Source organism: Lutjanus erythropterus, chromosome 3 (assembly GCF_056507025.1).
Source record: "Lutjanus erythropterus isolate fLutEry1 chromosome 3, fLutEry1.hap2, whole genome shotgun sequence".
Lineage (NCBI taxonomy): Eukaryota > Metazoa > Chordata > Actinopteri > Lutjaniformes > Lutjanidae > Lutjanus > Lutjanus erythropterus.
The window spans coordinates 7,811,820-7,833,903 of record NC_139319.1 but is presented as its reverse complement, the minus strand read 5'-3'; the positions used below and the strand labels follow the sequence as shown (position 1 = coordinate 7,833,903).

The 22,084-nt window shown below is 39.6% G+C and overlaps 2 protein-coding genes across 2 annotated transcripts; both read left to right on the top strand.

Moving 5' to 3' along the window:
* The first annotated feature begins 6,378 nt into the window (after positions 1–6,378).
* Positions 6,379–7,633, top strand: LOC146329584 (beta-1,3-galactosyltransferase 2-like). The gene has a single exon (XM_084712374.1). It carries the CDS (start codon positions 6,513–6,515, stop codon positions 7,308–7,310), a length of 798 nt encoding a protein of 265 aa, XP_084568500.1. The 5' UTR covers positions 6,379–6,512; the 3' UTR covers positions 7,311–7,633.
* Positions 7,634–15,784: 8,151 nt separating this feature from the next.
* On the top strand, positions 15,785–21,138 carry LOC146329583 (beta-1,3-galactosyltransferase 2-like). Its single transcript, XM_084714850.1, has 2 exons — positions 15,785–16,153; positions 20,101–21,138. The coding sequence occupies exon 2, from the start codon at positions 20,106–20,108 to the stop codon at positions 21,084–21,086; it is 981 nt and encodes a 326-aa protein (XP_084570976.1). The 5' UTR covers positions 15,785–16,153; positions 20,101–20,105; the 3' UTR covers positions 21,087–21,138.
* Positions 21,139–22,084: the final 946 nt, after the last annotated feature.

Here is a 22,084-nt window from a genome sequence, read left to right as displayed (position 1 = left end):
TGGTTACGTGTGTATGTGGTATTACAGTTTGGGTATAATATGTGCACCAAGCCTGTGGTGAACATTAGGTTTGCATTAGGTTTATGGACACTGTGAGAGGAGTTATGATTAAAAGGTGCCAGGAATTAATAGCACCACACTCTGTGGCCTGGTAGCTCAGTCGATAGAGCACCTGCCATACGTACAGAGGCTACGTATCCTCACAAGCAGCTGTGGGTTCGACTCCTGCCTGCGGCTCTTTGCTGCAGGTCACCCCCTCCCCATTCTCCTCATCTACATCTTCATCTGTTCTATCACGATAAAGGCATAAAAAAAGCTCCCAAAATATTATAATACACATGTCTGGTGATTGTAAGGCAGCCGCCGTCAATTTTAAGCTAATATGACATGTACAGATCACAGGTGCAGAAGTGCAGAAGTGCAGAAACTTTCCTCACAGAACATGCTTAAGTTAAGTTTTTATGCTCAGTAAGTTTTATGAATCAGCCTTAAGCACGCCGACCGTTTGTTTTACATATGGGACATTTTAAGACACAACTGCCTGTTATATTAGGCTGCTGTTACTATAATGGAAGCCCAATTGATAATAAAGACATTGCACCACACAGGCTATTGTGTGTTGATTGAACAGGCTACGCACGCAAGGCTTTAAACTAATTTGCTCTTCAAACTAACAGGAACAACAGCAAACATCCTCCCTGATGACATGACTGAATTAACGTAACCACATTTTAGTGCCACATAGTCAGAGCTTAGTCATTCGTGTCAATAATAGAGACCTTAAAGTCCTACTGAGAAATAAGCTAATGAACAACCAAGAAGTTCCCTTTGAAAATGACCCACGAATCGCACCACCACGATACATTTTCAATAAGTATTAATGGCCTCAGTTTATCTACAGGACTTTAGACGGGCTGTTTGAATAGGCCCCCAGATTTATGATACCTTCAGCTATGTGAGGAAAAAACTAATATGCTCTTTGTGTCGGCTGTGTGTATGTGCGCGGTATAACCTGCTGAGGTTCAGGTTCAGTGTGATTAGTAAATGACTGACAAGCTTCGCAACATCTACACTTTGACTGACAGTCTGGAAACCGTAATAACGACTGCCTTTTTACCTCGCTGTGTCAATAGAAAAGACACAGTGATACTCATTAAACAGTTCATCACCAACATGTAGAGTGTGTATTGGAATTGGCATATATGTTGTCCTAAACGCGCCTATATGAAAGGGATAACGTACAGTGAGCAGGCTGTTATTGTGAAATAAATCCCGACAGGATGATGCAGGTCTTAAATTATCCTGAAGGGGTTTATTTCACTATAATGACCAGCTCACAATACATTATCCTGTTTATTACATCGTTACTTACCAAAAAATATATAAAAATAAAATATTGTTACATGGTTTGTACCCCCCCCCCAAAGAAAAATCAATAATTTGACACAAAATATTCATTTTAATGGTTTAACAACTGTGTCCATAGCAACAGTCTGTTCTTCATAGCAACGGTCTGCTATACAGAAATAATAGACCTTAGAATGCTATAACTGACCAATCAGAATTGAGCATTTAACAATGCTATGAAATGTATATAAGATCCCTCTTAATTCAGGTTTAATATGCACATACGTTTTGCTCTGTATTTTTTTTTTATTTAAGAGATCATTGCAAAGAAAAATGTGTTAATGTATATATTATATATATATATCCTGTAAATAAGATTATGTATAAAGATCTATTGTGATTGGAAGTTTCTTACTCCCTCTTGGTATTGGCCCCTACTAACATGTCACCCAGTCTGTTCCAGTTTAAAGTGACACTTTTTAGCAGATTTATTTGTCACCAAATTATCAGTTCAATATTGGCCTAGCACAGCTATGTCATATTAGTATATTAATACTATAATACTATAATACTACTTAACTATATTAGTAATTAATAGTTTTACAGGAAACATTTTACATATAGTTCACCTGTTTTCTTAATTCAAATGTTTTATTTGTGTTTTTTCCCATTTAAAGTTATTTATAATTATCAAAAATACCAGTGAAAGTTCAAAAAGCCAAAATGTTGAAACAATTTTTTTCCCTCCCTCGTATTGATATTGACCTCAAATCCAGTATGAGCCAGTCTCTAGTTACAGTAAATTTAACAGGTTTATTTGAAATTGATACTAACTGACATGAATTAAATTATGTCAGGTTTGTTTCATTAAATGGCCCTTTAATAAACATACTCTACTTCTTGTACAAACACAGCCCACCTCATGTGGTGGTCTGTTTAAGCGAACAGGCGCTTCTCGTCATTCGTCATCAGTCCTCTTGTCTTTGCTGTCCACCGGTCTCCGCCGGGATCACAGCGACTCTTGGGGTTCTTCTTTGCCGAGGTGAAGGGAATCACTGCTTCACATCCGTGCGAGCTCTGAGGCCGCTGGCTGCAGGTGTCTGTTGGCAGGCAGCAGGTGTCCAGGCACGATATGCGGGGCAGAGTTTTACTGTCTGTCTGTGGGCTGTTATGCTGGATATATAGAATTGGTCTTATCATGCTGCTTCCTTCTTTTTGAAGTAGTTATGTAGAGGTCTTGGGATTTTGTTGACAATAACAAACTAAAGTATTATAAGAGAAACCATCACAATAAACCTGTGCAGGTGCTGCTGGTACATCTCCCTGTGTGGGATCAATGAAGTTTATCTATCTTGAACTATCTTTAAGTATATCTACTTTATGGTTTAGACAACATGAGACAACAATGCAGACTGCAGAAAGTATTCACTTACTTTACGAATCACTTAAAGGGACAGTTCACCTCCTCACCCGTGAGTTGCAGAGCTTTGGAGATATCAGCTGTGGAGATGCCTGATATCTCTGGAATATAATGGAACTAGGTGGCACTCGGTTTGTAGGGTCCAAAGTGGCAAAAAACAAAAAGCCGACAGCATTATCTCCTCCCAGAAATCATGATCTTGTTCTTCAAGATAATCTGCATACCTTTCTGCAGTTTCATGCAGAAGTGTTTTCTTTGCTGAAGGACGCTTCCTTCTGTGTGGTAATATGGTTGGCAGAAAAAAATAGTTCAGAAATCTCCATCTGCCATTAAATAGAACTACAGGTAAGAGGAATAATAAGTATTGCTGATGTTTCATCTCTTCATCATTGCAGCAGAACCATTCTACTATCACATACATATTTAAAAAGCTTCAGTCGCTTTAATGAAGGTTTTGGGAAGCCAAAGAATGCACTGTGGCTCTATATTGTGTATGAAAAGCATAGATCGATATCGGTTGTCGCTCAAAATCAAAGGATCAGAAGCAGAACAACATGATTACTTCATGGCTCTTGGCTCCTGTCTTTGGGAGGCCTGGATCTGTGCCCAGTGGTTCCATTCAGTAATTCATTTATGTTTGTATATAGACTTGAGTTTGGGCGTTAGATACGGTGTATTAGCTGTAAGGATGTAAACACGACACGTCCTCACAGTCATTTACATTTTTTTCTCCACATACTTCAGATAAGCATCATAAGAATATTTGAACTCAGCGGGCTTTTGTAATGGCTTACTTTATTCCTCGGTTCTTAATTACAGTGCACAATTAATTAAAACAGCTTAAAGATAAATGCACTACAAGGAGTTTATCTGGTTATGAAACAGCCACAGTTTAATACGGATGCCTGTTTATGACCTACTTAAGTAAACGAGACCATCAGAAAGAAGACTGGCTATAAATAACCATCTAAATACATAATCTTAATGGATGACACCGGGTCAGATTCTCTGTGAAATCAGACGATGAAACAAGTCTGTGTTTACATTTTCCCAGTCAAAGTCACAGTGAGTAGTATGTTCGCCAGTTTAAAGGAATCATGAGGAGATTTTCAATCAGAAAATTCTATTTTTGATGATATATTGTGTGGTTATGGTGGTGGAAACATGACTCCTTTTGTCCACACCAGCCTCCAAAATCAAGACAGTTTCTAACATAACATCCTGAACTTTTAATCCTTTGTATTTGAATTGTTAGTTCGCATGAATTACAGGAAAACTAACTTGTTTAATTTGGCCAGATTTGATCTGTCTCTGAGAGTTCACCACAATACCATGGTGCATTATCTATTTTTTCATAACTTAACAACTTCCTGACATTGACACTGTGGAAGAAACTCCCTCTTGATATCAGAGCAGCTGAATCAATACTTAACTGATAAAAAAAAAAAAAAAAAAAAAAAAAAAAAATTCTAAAAACCTACTTGTACAGACTGGCATTTGTATAATATTATATAATTAATGTTTTTATCATTTGTTTTTCTGTCTCCATTTTTATTATTTTTTCTGTGCATGACGTAGTTTTATATCTCTGGATCATTTTGTGGGGCACCTTGTAACTGGTCCTGAAAAGAGCAATAGAAATAAATATTATATCATGATTAGAATTATAATTATTGCAATTGTTATAATAATTATTATTATAATCGTACTAGTCGTTGTTGTTGTGGGGTGGTATTTGTGTGAAACGGCTGAGCTCAACTGTACTCCACTGGAGATAGTAGGCTACTTCCTCAGCGTAGGTGGAGCTAATCGCTGTAGCATTGCTAATCCTGCAGTTTTAAAACACACACACACACACAGAGAGCAGCCATTATTCACTGACAAACTCAAACCTGTACTGTACATACTGTACATCGGAAGCCTGCAGTGTTTGTTATCTTACATTTATCATTTTGCTAAATCCAAAATATTTTATGGGCAGAGGCATTTTTTTCTAGTTTGTCCTGTAACTTTCCCCCCCCGAACACCATGTTTCTCAGCTCAGTTGCATTATTGTCCACCAGCAGAGAGACAGACCTCTGCTAGTGCGTGGCGCGTACTGCAATATATCGTCTCAATGCAGCATCTCTGTATCATTTAATGATTAATCAGTTATAATAATAGTTGTCAGCTAATTCTTTTCACTGACTCTAGACCTGTCCAGGCTGTGCCTCTCTCCCAGTGACAGCTGGAACAGGCTCCAGCTCCATGCACCGCTGCAATGGATAAGTGTTATAGATAACCTAATGGATGGCTGGATGGTGGAAGAGTGTAGCACGGGCCAAGGAAGAACCTGTTAAATTTTGAATCAGATCCAATCTTCCCTTTTGTTTACATTGCCAGATAAGGCCTTGGTAGAGGTTTGCACTGTTTGAGTTATATTTTATATTACCTACACCCCTTTTATGATTCAGTAGCAGCTTCTGTCTTGAGACAGTCTCTTCTTTCACTTTTCTCAGCACTAGGAGTAAAGCTTTGTATTTGTTTTCATGCATCCTATTAAAACATTACCCTTCCTGTTCACCTCCCCCACTATCAGTGATGGAAAAAGTACTGAAAATCTGGACTCAAACACAAGTAGTGTTACACTGCTAAAATATTACTCAATTACAAGTAAAAGTACTGGTGTTAGGAAAATACTTCAGTACAAAGTATTCGGCACAAAAACTACTAAGAGTATTAGTTACTTTTAACCGCTGATGCTGCAGTCACCTCTCCAAACTCGGGCTGCAGATTTGTGTGTTTTTCTTTACCAATAGTTAAAATGGTAATCAATTAATCATAAAAATTGATAAGATACAAAACAAGTGTTTTTCCCCCTCATTTTGATTGTTTTTTTTTGTCTTTTTTTCTCATTTTAAGTTATTATTTCCTCATGCAACAAATGTCTCCACCAGGCAAAACAAAGTTAGATGAGGTGCAGTTACTGCCACGACTATTGACTAAATATCCATGAGTACATTTTTAACTGGTTTAACCCTTAACAGCAAAATCAATTAATGATCAATCGTTATCATCCTTTTTTTTGTTTTGTTTTGTTTTATTTTTCATCCTTGTGTCCGTATATGGTTTTCATTGGTCAGGTTGTGATCAGATCACCTTATTGGCTGCAAAAATGTAGATGAAAGGGTTGGATATTAATTAAAATTGTAATCAGTACTGATTTTTAAAAGTAACTAAGTAGATTAATGAATACTTAAGTACAACCCCTGCCCACCATGTTCTCACCAGTTTTACCTTTGCCTTTCTTGTCCTTTTCAGGTGCCATGTCCAGAGCTCTAGTCAGAAGAAGTCTTTCTATCAGTCCTGGTTCCGGTACCTGCTCGTGTTCTCTCTTGTGGTCTCCGTCCTGTGTTACACTCTGTCCAACAGCTCTCTGCCGTGGTTTACAAGCCTTTCAATCAAGAAGCACTACCAGAGGTTTCTCTCTGGGAGCAACCAGCGTGCTACTCATCATGTCCATCCAATACCCGGAGTTGAAGCAACAGAAATTCTTGAAACCACAGAAAGCCCTGCTGTACCAACTACTGAACCAACTACTGTACCAACTACTGAACCAACTACTGTACCAACTACTGAACCAACTACTTTACCAACTACTGTACCAACTACTGAACCAACTACCACAACAACTACTTTACCATCTACTGTAGTAACTATAGGGACTCAGTACCACCAAGCATACGCACGCAATTACCACTTTATCATGGATAACACAGAGGTGTGCAAGACTACGACCCCTTTCCTGGTCCTGATGGTTCCTGTGGCACCACATAATGTGGAAGCTCGGAACGCCATCCGGCAGACATGGGGCAATAGCAGCCGGGTTCAGGGCGAGGTTGTGCTGACGCTGTTCATGCTGGGCCTGTCTGGAGGAGCTGACTTTGAGCAGATGCAGGAGAAGCTCAAACAGGAGGATCTCCAGCACCACGACCTGATCCAGAGTGACTTCATGGACACTTACCTCAATCTGACCATCAAAACCATGGTGATCATGGACTGGCTGGCCACACGCTGCCCTACAGCAGCGTACGCCATGAAGGTGGACTCGGACATGTTCCTGAATATTGACAACTTGGTGATCATGCTACAGAAGCCAGACATCCCCAAGGAGAAATACCTGACGGGGATGCTGATGTGGAACAGACCGGTCGTGCGCTCAAAGGACTCCAAGTGGTACGTTCCCGAGGAGATGTACCCTGATCCCACATACCCGACCTACACTCTGGGCATGGGATATATCTTCTCTAACGATCTTCCAGAGCAATTTGTGGAGATCTCAAAATCAATCAAACCCTTCAACATTGAGGACGCTTATATTGGAATGTGCATGAAAAAGTTAGGACTTGCACCCACCTCCCCACCAGATGCCTCCCAGTTCAAGGCCTACAACACAAAATACGATCGATGTGAATACTCCAAGATCATCACCTACATTCTTGGGTCTTCGCAAGAGTTGATCAATTACTGGACAGACTTGAAAAAGCCTGAACCACCTTGTTAGGTCAACGATGCACTGAGAAATGACTTGGGTGGCAGGGAATTTTAAGTTTAACTTATTTATGTATTTCTTTTAATCTGGTGTGGAACTGTCATCTCATTTCAGACATGAGAATTGGGATTACCATTTTGGAAAGATCACAAAGGTATCTGAGCAACTGCACTGTAGAAAACATGAAAATGAGACTTTTTTTTTGACTTATGTGAATTTCAAACTCCCAAGGATTGCCAGCAAAAAAAGAAAATATGAAGGGAATGTTTGTGCATCCTGACATGTGAGGTGAAATGGGAATGTGAATGAGTATTATTAGCTATTAGGAGCATAACTGGGTTCCTGGTCGACGTCTGAAGCCAGGTGTGCTCATTCGCTGGTGATGACAAGGCCGGGCTTTTTACCTTCCAGCCTGCCTTAGTGAGACTTTGGGTGTTTTGAGAGCATGCAGTGCATGCAGCAACAATGCCTGGATGCTCTGTCGCGGGCCACAGTGTCCCCAGGTGCGTGATGAGTGGTTTGTGCCTTTCCTTCTGACTTAAGTGACTCGCAACTTGAATGACTTTATGTGCCTTACTTCTTTCAATAACATTTTGGTTTCACTTGGGACATGAACCCCTGTTTCCTGGGTGAAAGTCCTGTGTGTGTTTGAGTCGTCCATCTGTACCACCGTCTCTGTTTGCAGACCGTTTCCCTCTTTATATTACGTCAGCAGCTCAGAGCATCTTGTACAGCCGCGGATGGTCTTAACGTTGAAGTCACTTTCAGCCGTGAATGTTTACCGTCCACATCTCTATGAGCTGCCGAGGGACTGCGACAGATCAGTGGTATCTGATGAGCTGGAATGAGACCGGACTGCAGAAGCTCTCATGAACATCTTTATGGACAGTGACATGGGTTATGAGGATGATTTATGGTTTTTTTGTGAAATGGTGTTAAGGTGATTAACTGTATGAAGGATGTGTGTGAAAGTGTTTATTGTGTGTCTGTCTGTGTGTGTGTGTCAGTTGCCTGTTTCTCGGTACTCGCTATTGTTTTTCGTTTTCCTCAGCTCATTTTAGCTGAATGCTGAAGGTCCGCTGAAATCTAAGGTTACAGCCACACATTTTTGTTTAAAAAGTGCATTTTGAAACAAAAGCAATCACTGTGCAAATAGGTGTTCTGGCACAGTTTCAGGAATAATCTCCGTCTATACTAACATGATATTACTACATCAAAATAACAAACTGGGCGTGTGCATGTCTGTGTACACAGAGGGCAGTCAGATGCCAGGATAACGGTAAGAACACAATGAGGCACATAATCCTCCCATGCTATGCTATTTCTTATAGATTATATAAAGTTAGCTGCTGACATGCAGTTGCCAGCTTTCAAATGCTATAACAACAAAACAGTTCCATTGCTTGCACAGGGACATGCGCCTGCAACTGACACAACTTGTTGAGATAATCCAGATGCATTAGTGGTTTTCCAGTCTTAGGCCCATTACTTACATGCATGATAACTTTGTTGCTCCATTAGCAGTGTTGTACCATCCACACAGCAGCTGTCAGTGGCTCAAAACTGCTGGGATCAGACTCAGTAAGAGTAATGCCAAACTGCTGATCAGTTTGCCACTTGTTCACCTTTACCAAAGAGTGGATGAACGTCACTTTTCTTAGTAAAACGCCAGCAATGGTAACATTAGATATAATGCTCCCGGGCTGCTGCGGCCATTGACAGTGAATGGGGTAATCAAGGCACACATTAAAAGGCAGGTAAAGAATAATTACGAGCTACACACCCAGAGACATCGACTTTTAAATGAGCATTGGAAGTAAAAGTAAATAAAAGTGATCAAGCAGTGACAAGCCTCACAGCGTCGGTAAGCTTGCGGTGCTGTAAATCAGGGAATGACATGTTGTGGCTGAAACGACCCAGTCAGGAAGCACGTGTGTGTGTCTGCATCATCATTTCCAAAGTTGCTATTTCTGCCTGTCCAGAGTGAAATGCAACCCCCGCAGTTTTAAGACTGACACAAGGCCAGCAGTGTTTCCAAACATCTCAATTTTACATGTCTTAAAATGCCCAAGTAGTGTGGACACCAGGTGGGAGCAAAACATATGTGTGTAAAAACGAAAAACAAAGCAGTGTGGTTGTAGCCTAAAGGGGTTTCAGAGCACTTAAAATCACCCTCAATCACACTGTAAAAGACAGCAAAGGAAACCTAAAAGGGGCCTAAAGACCAGAGTTTCTGAACCTGGATGCACAAATTCCCAAAAAGTGTCATCCCACCTTGACAGGCCATGAAGGGATGCACCAAGCTGCTTTCAATTATCAGCTGAGTTCAGCCCCCACACCCTGTACAGCAGGTGCTCTGAATAAACCCCACTCAACTCAGGGGAACTTCAACATTCAGCTAAATAAATTGGGGTAAAGGGAAATGGACCGATCCAAAGGTACCCTGATGGGCGTCTGACTGCTAACAGCACTGTGGAGTAATGTTTTTCATGAGAAGTTCATTTATATTCTTTGTATGCTGGAAGTTTACAAAGGTAGACGTACATGCCGTGGACACCGGGATGCCTGGATATATATTTAGCTAACCTCAGGGTTCTGCATGAATCAAATTAAAAAGGAAAGAAAACCCACTTGAATCTCATGCGACACATGCAGGTTTAAAAACAAAGGAATAAGGCCTTTGACCTCAGAAAGGTGTAAAACACATGATTGTTTATTCTGCAGATGAATGTAAATGTAAAATTTAAATTAAACTACTGAGGAAGCCAAACCATTGAACAGACCTCTGAAACTAATTTGTATAATATGTCACTTTTTTAATATTCATAGAAAATGCATTGCATATTGCACTTTTTTTTTTATTTAATTTTAGTTTAATTTAATTTTTTAAGTTTTAATTGGGGTTTTTATCTATGAGGTTTCTAGTCCTGTTAAAGAATAGATTCTGGTCTTGGTCCTGGTCTTATGCCAGTAAGTGCATTCAAAGAGATGGTTTGGATTATTTGAAGTGGAAGTATATACTGCTGTGGACAGGGTCAGTAGCAAAATGTATTTTAGCCACCTAAATAAAGAGGTCCACCTAATTGGGCTAAGTGTGTGCTACATTTAGAATATTTTCATCCCTTTATCGTGCTTTCAGACAGTCTTTTCCAGCAGGAAACTGCTATCATGTAAGCCAAATATCGCTTTACCAAAACTACCAGACTCCAAAAACAGTTATTTTACCTTGCAGGACACAGGAGCTGTTTATCTACTGCTGCTGCTTTTTTTGTTTTATTGTGTGACTTTGATATTTTAAAAAGTTTGGATTCATCAAAGTCAAACAATAAGGCAAACAAACTAATGGCTCCAGGCAGCAGAAGACCAGCAACTCAACAGGATAAAACTACTGTTTTTGCTAAAGGAGTCTGGCTGGTGAATGAGATTTAGATTGTATAACAGCGGTTTCCCACTGGAAATATAGCATAGTCTTAATCTGATATTGAGTGACTCAATACACTGACTATGGATAAACAACTCATAGAACTCCATTTTAAAAATAATGGGAACTTATGTGCGCTTATGCACTCAAACTTAATAATCAACAAAAATTTTATGTGGCTGAGTGCAATTTCCAAATCACAGGAGGGGCAGTTTTTGTTGAAAGTAAAATGTGTCAAAATATCAGCAGTGATGTCCCAACCTATGAATCTTGTTCTACAGACTTAAGAAAACATCTTTGTCTGGTACAGATCCGTGTAAAAATTGCACCATAATCATTTTAATATGTTTTTCAATTAAAATGAGATTAAAGGTGTAAAAACGATAATTTCTTCTAATATTGCAAATCATATCGCAATTGCAATATCTGTCAGAATAATTGTGATTCGATATTTTTTTTCAAAATTGTTCACTTAAGAATGTATTTTTTGTACAGAATGAAGGTTTTGTTGTTATTTTTTTATATTGAAGTCATGCTGAGGAGGGATATTTTCATGGCCAGCATGAACTCCTCTAATGTACATATAAGCATTTATGAGGATAAACTATTACAAATATGAATCCTTGTAGTGTAGTAAATAACATACCTACATTACCTGTGTTGGATTCCACTAAAAACCTTTTTTTTCTGTCTGGAAGCCTCGTCTGCCGCTCACAGGTCTGACCTATAGTTCAGTCTGCTTTGAGAACAAATGCTGTGGGACTCATGCAAAGCAAAGGGACGGTGCTTTGTGAGCTTTAGATCTGTGAAGAACGATGCATCAGATATGAGTTGAAGGGGAGCTAGAGTTGGGCTCAACAAATTTATTGAAGTAAGTTGCCTTGAAGTTTTTTCAACTTTTTGTGTTTTCTTAGTGTACACGCCTCACCAAACAAAAAGGAAAATAAGTCGAAATAATAATCTCAGGAAGAGTGTTTTCCTCCACAGAGGCTTGTTTCTCTGTGTCTCTGTCTACACTGTCACACAGTAGATGTGTGACCTGGGTGGGGTCTTCTTCATATTTATGGCAGCCACAGTTTCTTAGGGAAAGGTGTGTCTTCTGATGAATCACTTCTAGCTGGAACAGGACACAGGCCACACAGGTATGCAGAACTTTTTCTTTCATCCCTTTCATGATAAAAACTTGAGCAGTTTCAGAGCAGATCATCACAGACTTCTGACTCTTTCAGAGACATTTCTCTGATGTGATCACTTTCTCGGGGAGTTTGTTGTACTGTAGATGTAGAGCTGGTGGGACTGTGAGAATGGCATGTCACTGTTTTGTGTGCTCAAGGGCTCGAGAACCGGTCTAACCTGTCTTCAAAGTATAGACGAGGTGACCCCTTGCAGCCAATAGACTTTGGTTGTGACACACCCCCTAGAAAGGTACATTCTGAGCCGATCACTGCGGCAGGAGAGTGAGAATAAATGTTTTTACCTTCCTGATTGACTGCACATTTAGTGAGAAATGCGTTATCACTCAAATCTAATCACCTTACAAACAGCTCTTGGTTTGCTCATTATTTATCTTCCTCTCAGTTTTTGTTTCTTTTTGTTTTATTCAATCCTTTTAAACCAAAACATGTGAGAACCAATGCTGGATAAACTTAATATTTTTCTCCTACAGTAAAAGGAAGTATTTTTTTTTTATTTCTGTTGCGTAAAGAGGGGCATGTCACAACTTTTGATTACAATAATACTACCGTTGGTGTATGACTTTGTAAACTGTCTGAATGAAACTGAAAAGGGATGGGGGGTTTGTTTGTTCTTCATTTGGTGAATTTGCAACAAGGTGCTTGCAAGCAGGGCAATAAAATCCAACTTTCAGAATGTTTATCAAATTTTCAAGTTTGTTCTTTACTTTTATATTGTGCGTATACAAACTGTAGAGGTGCAAGTGATTGATTATTTAGCTGTTTAGTCGACTGAAAGAAATGTAGTTTTTTACTATTTTGATAATCAATTCATTAGTTCAGTAAATTTTCAAGAAAAAGTGTCAAACATTTACTGGTCTCAGCTTCTTAAAGCCAGTGTGTATGTTGTAGAACTGACTGTGGCTGTGAAACTTGTGGAAAATGCAGAAGTCTGAATCATGGTGGTGAAATGTGGCGGCTTCTCATTGTCATGAGATAACGATAGTGACAACGTACTTATTTCTGCCTGTTAATTTTACACACTGAAACTTTAAATGTGAGGATTTGCTGCTTTTCTTTGTCATTTATGGCAGTAAACGAGGCATCTTTGGGTTTTGGACTGTTGATTGGACAGAAGAAGCAATTTGAATATGTCACTTTGGGTCATGGGAAACATTTACGTATATTCACGCCAAACGCGAGAAAGTGAAACAATGTGAGTAACCCTGATTTAATGTAGTTTCTCTTTCAGTATTATCAGGGGAGTCTGGAATGTCTACAAGGTCTCAGTCTTATCTTAATCTATGAAGGCTCTGAGTCCTTCACACTTGGCATACTTTATGTTTGGAAGCTTTTGGTCTAGAGGTTAAAGGGATAGTTTGGATTTTTTGAAGTGGGGTTGCACTAATCCCTAGTTAGTGGATTACCTGCACACCCCCAGTTTGGAGAAGCAGCAGGAGTTCTGGTGTAGGAAAGAGTAAAGCAGTGAAAATATTCTAAATATAGCATACACTTTAAGTGATATTGATTTTTTTTTTTAGGTAGGCCTTTTTAAGGTGGCTAAAATACATTTTGCTGCTGAACCTGTCCAGACAAATACACCTACTGTAGGTACACTGACTTTGGTTAAGTACGTCATACAACCCAACTTCAAATAATCCAAACTATCCCTTAAACTACCATGTCAATATATGTCCAATACATTTAATACATGTTGCATTTATGCTGCTGCAACACAGCATGTGCGTATTTGTCACGTGTTTGCATTAAAAGGCCAAGCAATTCATTAAAAATTCAAGTGTTCCCAAAGTCTTTATTTAGCATGTGTAACATGTTTCACCATGACTTTTTCATCGGGTTTATCTATTCATCGTGGCGTGCTGTTTCACCTCTGTTGTCTGAGACATTCATGGGCAGGATATCGAGTTGCGTTTCAGGTGTGATGTGTCCTGTTTGGCCCCACTTCCTTGTGTAGATAGTGTTACCTTTCTACCATGACAATTTAATTACGTGGGAAAACCAGTTTCATTTTTTAGTACAGTGAGGGTGTTGTTCCACGTAGGATGCTGCATTTCAAATTCATTTATTCTTTTCTTTTTCTTTTTTTTTTGATCAAGAATCCTTAGTCCTGTACGCCTCTGTAGGTCAGTTAATGGAGCGTGTGCCACGTGCACTGAAGCTTGTCCTCTGCAGGTTCGACTCCAGCCTGTGGCTCATTTGCTGCATGTCATCTCTCTCTCTCTATCCTCTTTACTGTCATATCTTCAGCTATTACTGTCAGAATAAAGGCAAAAGCCCCAAAAAATAAGAAGAAAAAGAAGAAGAAGGAGAAAAAGAAGAGTCCTTGGTCTAATCTGTAAATGTGTCTGGGATTAAGATTAATATATCGGACTGTTTTAACATTTGTTGGCTTGATTCACCTTACAGGTATCTGCATTAAAACATTATTGAACATAACTCTTATGGTGTTTTAACTAATCCTAAGTCTAATTTAAGTAATTAATTGGTAGAGACAAACAAATCTTTTCCTTTATGCCTTTATTGAATATTCTCAAACCCACAGAGGACTGTAGTCCAGGTGCACACCACAACATATCTTTACCTTTGAACTGTGATCTGCTTTTTAAATAAATATTTACTGAGAAATATATTTGGGCTTTTTTATTTTGCTTTGGGTGAAAAAGTGAAAAACAAAAAAACCCTGATTTGACTTGTATGATCTGTTTAATATATCTAATATCTGGTGACGATGATAAACTGGTTCAGACTGAACACAGTCTGACATCTAGTGGTGAAAACAGCCTATTACACTAAAGTTGGGTGTCATTTTATTATTATTTTATTTGTTAGGGATCAGTTGATGAGCTTGGATCCACCCATGAATGAAATATGATCCTTTAAAACCTACATGGCCCTAAATTATGCTTTTATACTGTGTAATTTAGCACTAATTATGGGTAAAATGTGCTGAACTGGTAAATTTCCTGGTAATTTCCAGAATGCTTTTGTCAGAGCAGTGTAGAGCTGCAACAATTAATTGATTATGAATTGATTATGAAATAAATCGCCAATTGATTAATCGGTTTGAGACATTTTTAAAAATAAAAATCAGTCAAATTCTCTGATTTCTAGCTTCTTGAATGCGAATATTCTCTTGTTTATTTTCTCTGATAGTAAACTGAATATCTTTGGGTTGTGGACAAAACAAGACATTTTTCATAATTTTCTGACACTTTATAGACCAAACAACTAACTGATTAATTGAGAAAACAATCTACAGATTAATCCACAATGAGAATAATCACTAGTCGCAGCCCTAGAGCAGTGCATAATGCATGCAAAAATGTGAATTTTCAATACAGGAAAGATATATATACATATAGACATAAATTGAAATAGAGAAAGTTGCATCGAGAAGTAATAAAAAGTTTATATCATATCTTTGCACTTGATATTAAAAGTATTAATGTAGATTATAATAATTAGGATAGTAATACTATTGCATATGATAATATACATAATATTGTCCATGCTATTGAAAAGTAATTGCACTTGGCATTAAAACTTGATATAAAACGTTAGAGAAAATATATATATTTATTTTGTATGATAATGAACATAATATTGCACTTGATATTACATGTAATAATGTGCGTGATAGTTATGATGGTAATAATAGTAAAAGTAATATTGGATATGACAATAAAACATACTAAAAATAATATTACAGTTTTAAATATTTCCACCAGAACCAGTGGATTAATCGATTGATTTATTATTTTGGTTCTAAATAATCATGTTATCCCAGTACTTGAATGATCTGTCTCCAGAATCTGAATGCTTCATGTTTGAACCAGTTTAGGGGGTGTGTCATGTTCAGACTGGCAGATTTAGCTGGTGTTGGAACCAGGAGCAACAGGGAAGCGAGGCTGGTGGTATTTGTAGTGTTGCGTTCACTGTCAGGTGAAGGTATGTTGCACAGTGAGCGTCACCCTGAAGCCCATAGGGTCCGCCCAGGATCATACCTGCGTTATTACGTTCACTGACCGGGAGTTTTACCAAAGAAAATAAAAGACAACGGAGACAGGAAGTGTGTGTTTAAGTAGGGAGGTAAGCGAAGGTAACGACGAGAAAATAAATAGTGAAACAAGTCGGACACATCGTGACTTCCGTGTTTCGGTCAGACACCGTATCCTGCTCAAACCTCAGAGGATAAAAGTCAATATTTAACTTTTCTTCAGTCGGCGCCGCTTCATTTCCCGGTAAGTGTGCTCGGGTCAGTTGTGGGAAATACAGTAATGAAAAGCTCCGGTTACAACTGCGGAAGTAGCAACGGCGTTCTTCGTTTGCTGATGAAGTGGATGAACTACAAATCCCACTGTTGTTGACTGGAGACGGACAGTGGTGAGCAGATGAGAGGAGGTGACATTCAGGACAGGGGGTTAGGGGTGGGTGTGTCATGTTAGAGGGATTAAAATAGAATAATTTAGAGCAGCATCATTTATTATTAATGTTATGAAGATCAGTTACAGACTGAGGACGATATGAAGCACAGTGTCCTGACACACGTGACATTTTAAACATCTTTTCAGCAGCTAAGATTGTCATTAAAGGGATAATTCACCCCCAAATCAAACAATACATATTTTTCCCTCTAACTTGTAGTGATATTTATCCATGTAGATGGTTTTAGTGTGAGTTGCAGAGTTATGGAGATATCACCTGTAGAGATGTCTGCTTTCTCTCCAGTATAATGGGATAGACCCGTTGCTAAGCCCCACCCTCCTTAGTTACTGTTGCTAAGCCTGCCAAACTTCCCATTCTTGCGCTGCATTTATGCAGTTTACAGTGCCAGATATAATATTAAAGCTGGGGGTAAATTATTGAAACACCAGGTCTTTGAATCCTTAAAGACGTAAACAAAAGCAGCTTCTCATTTCCAGCTGACGACGGTGGATTTTTCCGGCTAAAATAATAACTCACAAGCAGATTTTATAAATGTAGCTGGCTGATGAAAGCTACTGCTAACTTTTTGACTCAGCTGAAAAGTCCATCTTAATGTTGACATCTGACAGTTTTTAAAATAAGAACCCTGTGAAAGTAAATGTCAAGTTACTTGACAGCTGCACACTTGGTATGATGTTACTGCTAAAAGACTGAGGCTAAAGCTAGCTTACATCTCAGCAAACATTGGTTGGATGGTGAAATATGGCAGGTATGTTTACATGATGACAGAAATACAATCTGTAACGTTGGAAAAGGAAGTGTAGGGACTAGATTAGTGCAGTGGACTTGGAGACAGGTCACCCAGCCAGACGAGCCGTACTGCAGTCGTGGAAGATAGCCAGGATAGGAGCTAAGCTAACAGCCTAGACTGAGACAGCGAATCAGAGTGAAATGCATCATCATTAACCCACTTTGATTCTGCATCAGCCCACATCCTCCTCCTCAAACCCCCACAGAACAAATGCAGATGCAGTGGGATCTAACAAGTTTGTCTGGAGGTAAAGTTACTTCAGCTAGTAAGCTAGTCTCAGTTAGCTGGATGCTGATGTTTGCAGCTGAAGACAGTTTAATCCATTCACCACAAGTGTGCTCTCTTGTTTCATGTTTTTGAGAGACAACAGATAAGACATCACTGTCCAGACTCATGAAATGCTGAGTATCTTCTCAGAGCCTCCTGCACACCTTCAACATGGAGAGAAAAACAAAGCTTGACAGCTCTAGTTACAGTTGCTAAGATATGACTGGACAGTTGCTGTTTGGAGGTGGGGCTTAGCAAAAGGTCAGTTAGATGACAGCCAGCTTGTTATGCTCAAAAATACATTTGAAGGAAGTGTCTCAGAAATCATGACCTGGTTATTCAAGATGATCCACACAACATGTTGCAAGACGTTTCATGTAGGAACTTTTTACTGCAGGAAAAAAATAGTTCTTATAGATTCTACAGTAGAATATGAAACTGCTCCCAAGTTCTGTGGATTATCTTGGGTAACCGGTTCATGATTTCAATAAAAAGTTGCTGTTGCTACAAACGCAATTTAAAAAAAGTTAGTATGTTGTGTAAAAAAAAAAAAAAACAGTGCAAAAGACAAGATTTCAAACTGATTAACTTTGTGTTTAATGTGATGAAGAAGTGAAATAATCATTCTGTATGTAAATATGTCATTTACCAACTGTAAGGTGCTGGAAAAACTTGAAAATGAAGATTGCTTGAAAGGAGCTTGAATTTCATTTTGGAAAAGATATATGAGCCCTAAAAGTGTGATTTTAGTTGACATATGCAAATCTGATTTTGTGGACGTCATAGCAGACTAAGTCTTGAGGACCCCCTGTGATTTCTGGCGCCTCCTAAGGGGGGTCTGGACCCCGAGTTGGAAACCAATGAGCTACATCACTAGTGATGTAAAGCCACAGGTTAACCCTGTTATTGAAGCACACAGCTGCTAACTATTTTGGAATCGAGGTTGTGGTATTTTTGACATGATCTGAAGAGTTTTAGAGAATTTCATCAACCTGTGGAAGAACCATATGATTAGAGCTCAAATAATTAGTTGATTATTCAGTTAGCCAAATAGATTAGCAGAAAAATTCATCCGCAAAGTTAATTTTGAGCTGGTAAATTGACGATACAGAACAAATAGATTCCTGCACATGGTCTTCTTCACTTGCAATCAGATTTAATAAGAAGAGAGAGTGTGGGAGCCTTTTTACATTTACATTTACATTTATGCATTTAGCAGACGCCTTTATCCAAAGCGACTTACAAAAAGAGGATTAACAATCAAGCTACATATTTTTGTTTTGTATTGTCGACCCACGGTCTTCTTCTACGCGCCTGTCGATCTGTGTCTAAACCTAAAGCATGTTCATGCTTCGTCATTCAGTCAAGTGGGAGGGCACAGGCAGCACCACAGTGGGACTGCTTTAAAATACAAACAGTAATTGCCATAATTTCCTGTTTCCTGTTTGAAGAGCTTCTGTGGTGTGTGGAGTACTGGTGATGCGTAGTTTGTCCCTTGTGAGTCTCTTAATGTGTGCGGTATGGAGAATGTGCAGCGAGTATGAAATTAGAAAGTGAAAGTAAATAGAAGAGGTCTCCAGCAACTGTACAGAGCGAGCACTTCCTTAGAATTGGCGGCATGGTGACACGTTACTGTACGTTCTTCACTTCAAACTGAGGAAATGATGACATGGCAGTGCTTCCCATGGCTTTGAAATGTAAGTGATATTATGATGTGTATCTCTTCCTCAGCGTGGTTCTGTGTGATCGGGGGACCTGTGCTAGTGGATTGAGTGAGCTCAGCGAGATCCCGTTAAAGTGGTTGAGCCACCCCCCTCGAGTCTGTGCTGAGAAGATAAATGATTTGTGTGTCTGAGCTGCACTCTGTTGTCTGAACAGGAAGAGAATATTTGTACAGGTCAGTCATGTAGCGGGCTGACCATGAATGACTCAGCACACTTTGGCATATGTCTCATTAATTAGCCACGTTTCGCAGTTAGAATGAGATAAAGAAATATGAAAATATGTTCTTTATTTGACTGAAAGAAGACACATTTTAGCAGTCGCTAACTCAAGTCAAAATATCACATACTTGATGTGATTCTAAATAAGGCTCCCGTGGGATTTTCGTGAGAGTATGTAAGCTCGCTTGTTGCTCCAGTTATTGCCTTTCAGAATGTGTTTTTATTGTATTTTGTTGTAATGGTCCAAGGGAGCTCGGCATTTGGATCAGTCATGTCAGGTTTGCCCTGTTAGGTTTACATGTGCAGGACAGGACTGAGTAAAATACTTTGTTGGTCATCAACTGAAATGCTTCTGCAGTGTTGTACTGAAACAGGCCTCATAAGATGTAGGCCTGTTACTATTTCGGTGTGTTCACACCACTCATTCATTAAACCCATACATATCTGTGTGGCATATGTGGAAAATGCAGCACTTTTTTTTTTTATGCTGCAATTGTCTGGTCGCTGCCACCAATGTTTTCCAGTTTTTTCATTTGTTCATTTATTGAACCTATAAATATCTGTTTTATTAGAAACAAAAATCAATATAAATGGTTAGTCATCTGTTTGGACGGCAGCCCACTCTTATGGAAAGGTCTGATAATATGATAAATTATTGAATTACATGTTGCTGTTTTATCTGAATTATATTTGCTGAGAAAACTGCTATCATGTGATAACATGAGTCTTTTTTTCTGTGCAGTTTTAATGAAGAGCTGGAGGAGAAACCTACTTTTTTTCATCCTGGGAGCAGGGATCATCTTCTTTGTTTACCACTTTGATGTGATTTCAAGGAGCTGGGGCGCTCTAGGACTCCGAAGAGTGTCAGCACAGTGGGGGGATCCGGAGCCGTATCATGTGGCCTATCCACGAAACTACAAATTCATCATGGATGACACACCGACATGTAAGAGCACGACTCCTTTCCTGGTCCTGATGGTTCCGGTCGCTCCTGGTGACACGGCAGCTCGGGACACTATCCGAAAGACGTGGGGAAATGAGAAACTGGTGCTGGGGCAGGTGGTCGAGACTCTCTTCGTCGTGGGCTTGCCCGGAGGAGCTGACGCCGAGCAGCAGCAGGAGAAGCTCGAACAGGAGAACCTGCAGCACCACGACCTGATCCAGAGCAACTTCCAGGACAGCTACCACAACCTGACCATCAAGACTATGATGATGCTGGAGTGGCTAGCTGCACACTGTGTCAAGGCCTCCTATGTCATGAAGATTGACTCAGACGTGTTGCTCCACGTCCAGAATCTGGTCAAACTGTTGCTGGATCCCAACACAGCCAAGCAAAACTACATGACAGGTTTGGTGTGGTGGCACAGCCCGGTTTTAAGAAACCCGTTCAACAAGTTCTACATGCCGAGGGATGTTATCGCTGAGTCGGAGTATCCTCCGTATCCTCTTGGCATGTCCTACGTCATGTCATTGGATCTGCCCGGGAAGATCCTGGGAGTCTCTCCTCAGATTAAACCTGTGTACATCGAAGACGTCTACCTGGGTATGTGCCTGAAGCGCCTGGGCATTTCCCCCACCGATCCTCCTGAAAAAAACATGTTTATCGTCGACCCACAACATCCTCTGAGCGACTGCAGCCTTTCAAAAGTGATCGCCGTGATGACGACGAGCATCCAACAGATGACAGGTTACTGGCAGAGGAGCAGACAGCCAGACACTAAATGCTGAACTTCATCAGATCTTCCACAACTGAATTTTGAGGTGAGGTAACCTTTTCCTCTGTATTGATACTAGAAAAAGTTTCTAAGCAACCTGAATCAGACAAATATCTTATATAATTTAAAATACGGTAATGTCATGAGAGGTTATCCGGGCAGGCAAGGGTGGGGCAGGGCAAAGGAACTGGAAGAAAACATGTAAAATATCAGGTTCAAACAAAGATTGAGTTTCATTTTGCAGGATATCAAAAAATAACTCTTCAAATCAAAATCAAGGTCAAAGCTCCAACTTAAAACGTCCCAGCAGCAGTCCAACATAAAGTGTCCACTTTCCCTTTAAAGGCCGGTTCTTTCAAAGCAGTTTCCTGTGTGTCTGTGGTCGCTTCAGAGAGTGCTTTTCGTTCGGTAAATTAGTCTCCTCGTCTCCTCCACTCTCTTCCTCCCTGTGCGTCTTAGCCCCACCCAGCAAGGATTTGAAAGACAGAGATACGCGGAAAAATTACCAAAAAAATGTGGTGGTTGCAACGATATGAGATTTTCACGGCACAGTAACCAGAAAGTAAAAAATATCTCAGTCTCATGGTACACGGTTTAACGAGGCTCCCCCAAAACTTGGTATTTCACCAGGGGGCAGTGCGACACACAGAGTGTTGAATGCCTCATGCTTGGTCTTGTTGGCTCACACTGGGTCGTTATGTCACCTCTTGGATAAACTAGCAAAACAGTAACCTAAAAAGGTGTTCATTAACCTTATCTTTGCTTTAACCCCATGGTTAAACCTACAGGAGACTTCAAGCAGAGATTATCTTTGTAATTTTTTTTTTTTTTGTGATCATCAATTTACACTGAGATTTTGGCTCCTACTAATGCTGGCATGACTGCAGCTGTGACTTGCAAACTTCCCTGCAGATTTCCAAAACACTTTTTCCTGACTGTTTATCTGAAAAGAGAAAAAAACAATCCTGCACACTGCTCATGCTCAGCGTTACAATTTATTTTTCAGATTAG

What these genes read in the sequence shown, in the direction of transcription:
- LOC146329584 (XM_084712374.1), top strand. Translation starts at nt 6,513, where the DNA reads ATGGATAACACAGAGGTGTGCAAGACTACGACCCCTTTCCTGGTCCTG.
- LOC146329583 (XM_084714850.1), top strand. Translation starts at nt 20,106, where the DNA reads ATGAAGAGCTGGAGGAGAAACCTACTTTTTTTCATCCTGGGAGCAGGG.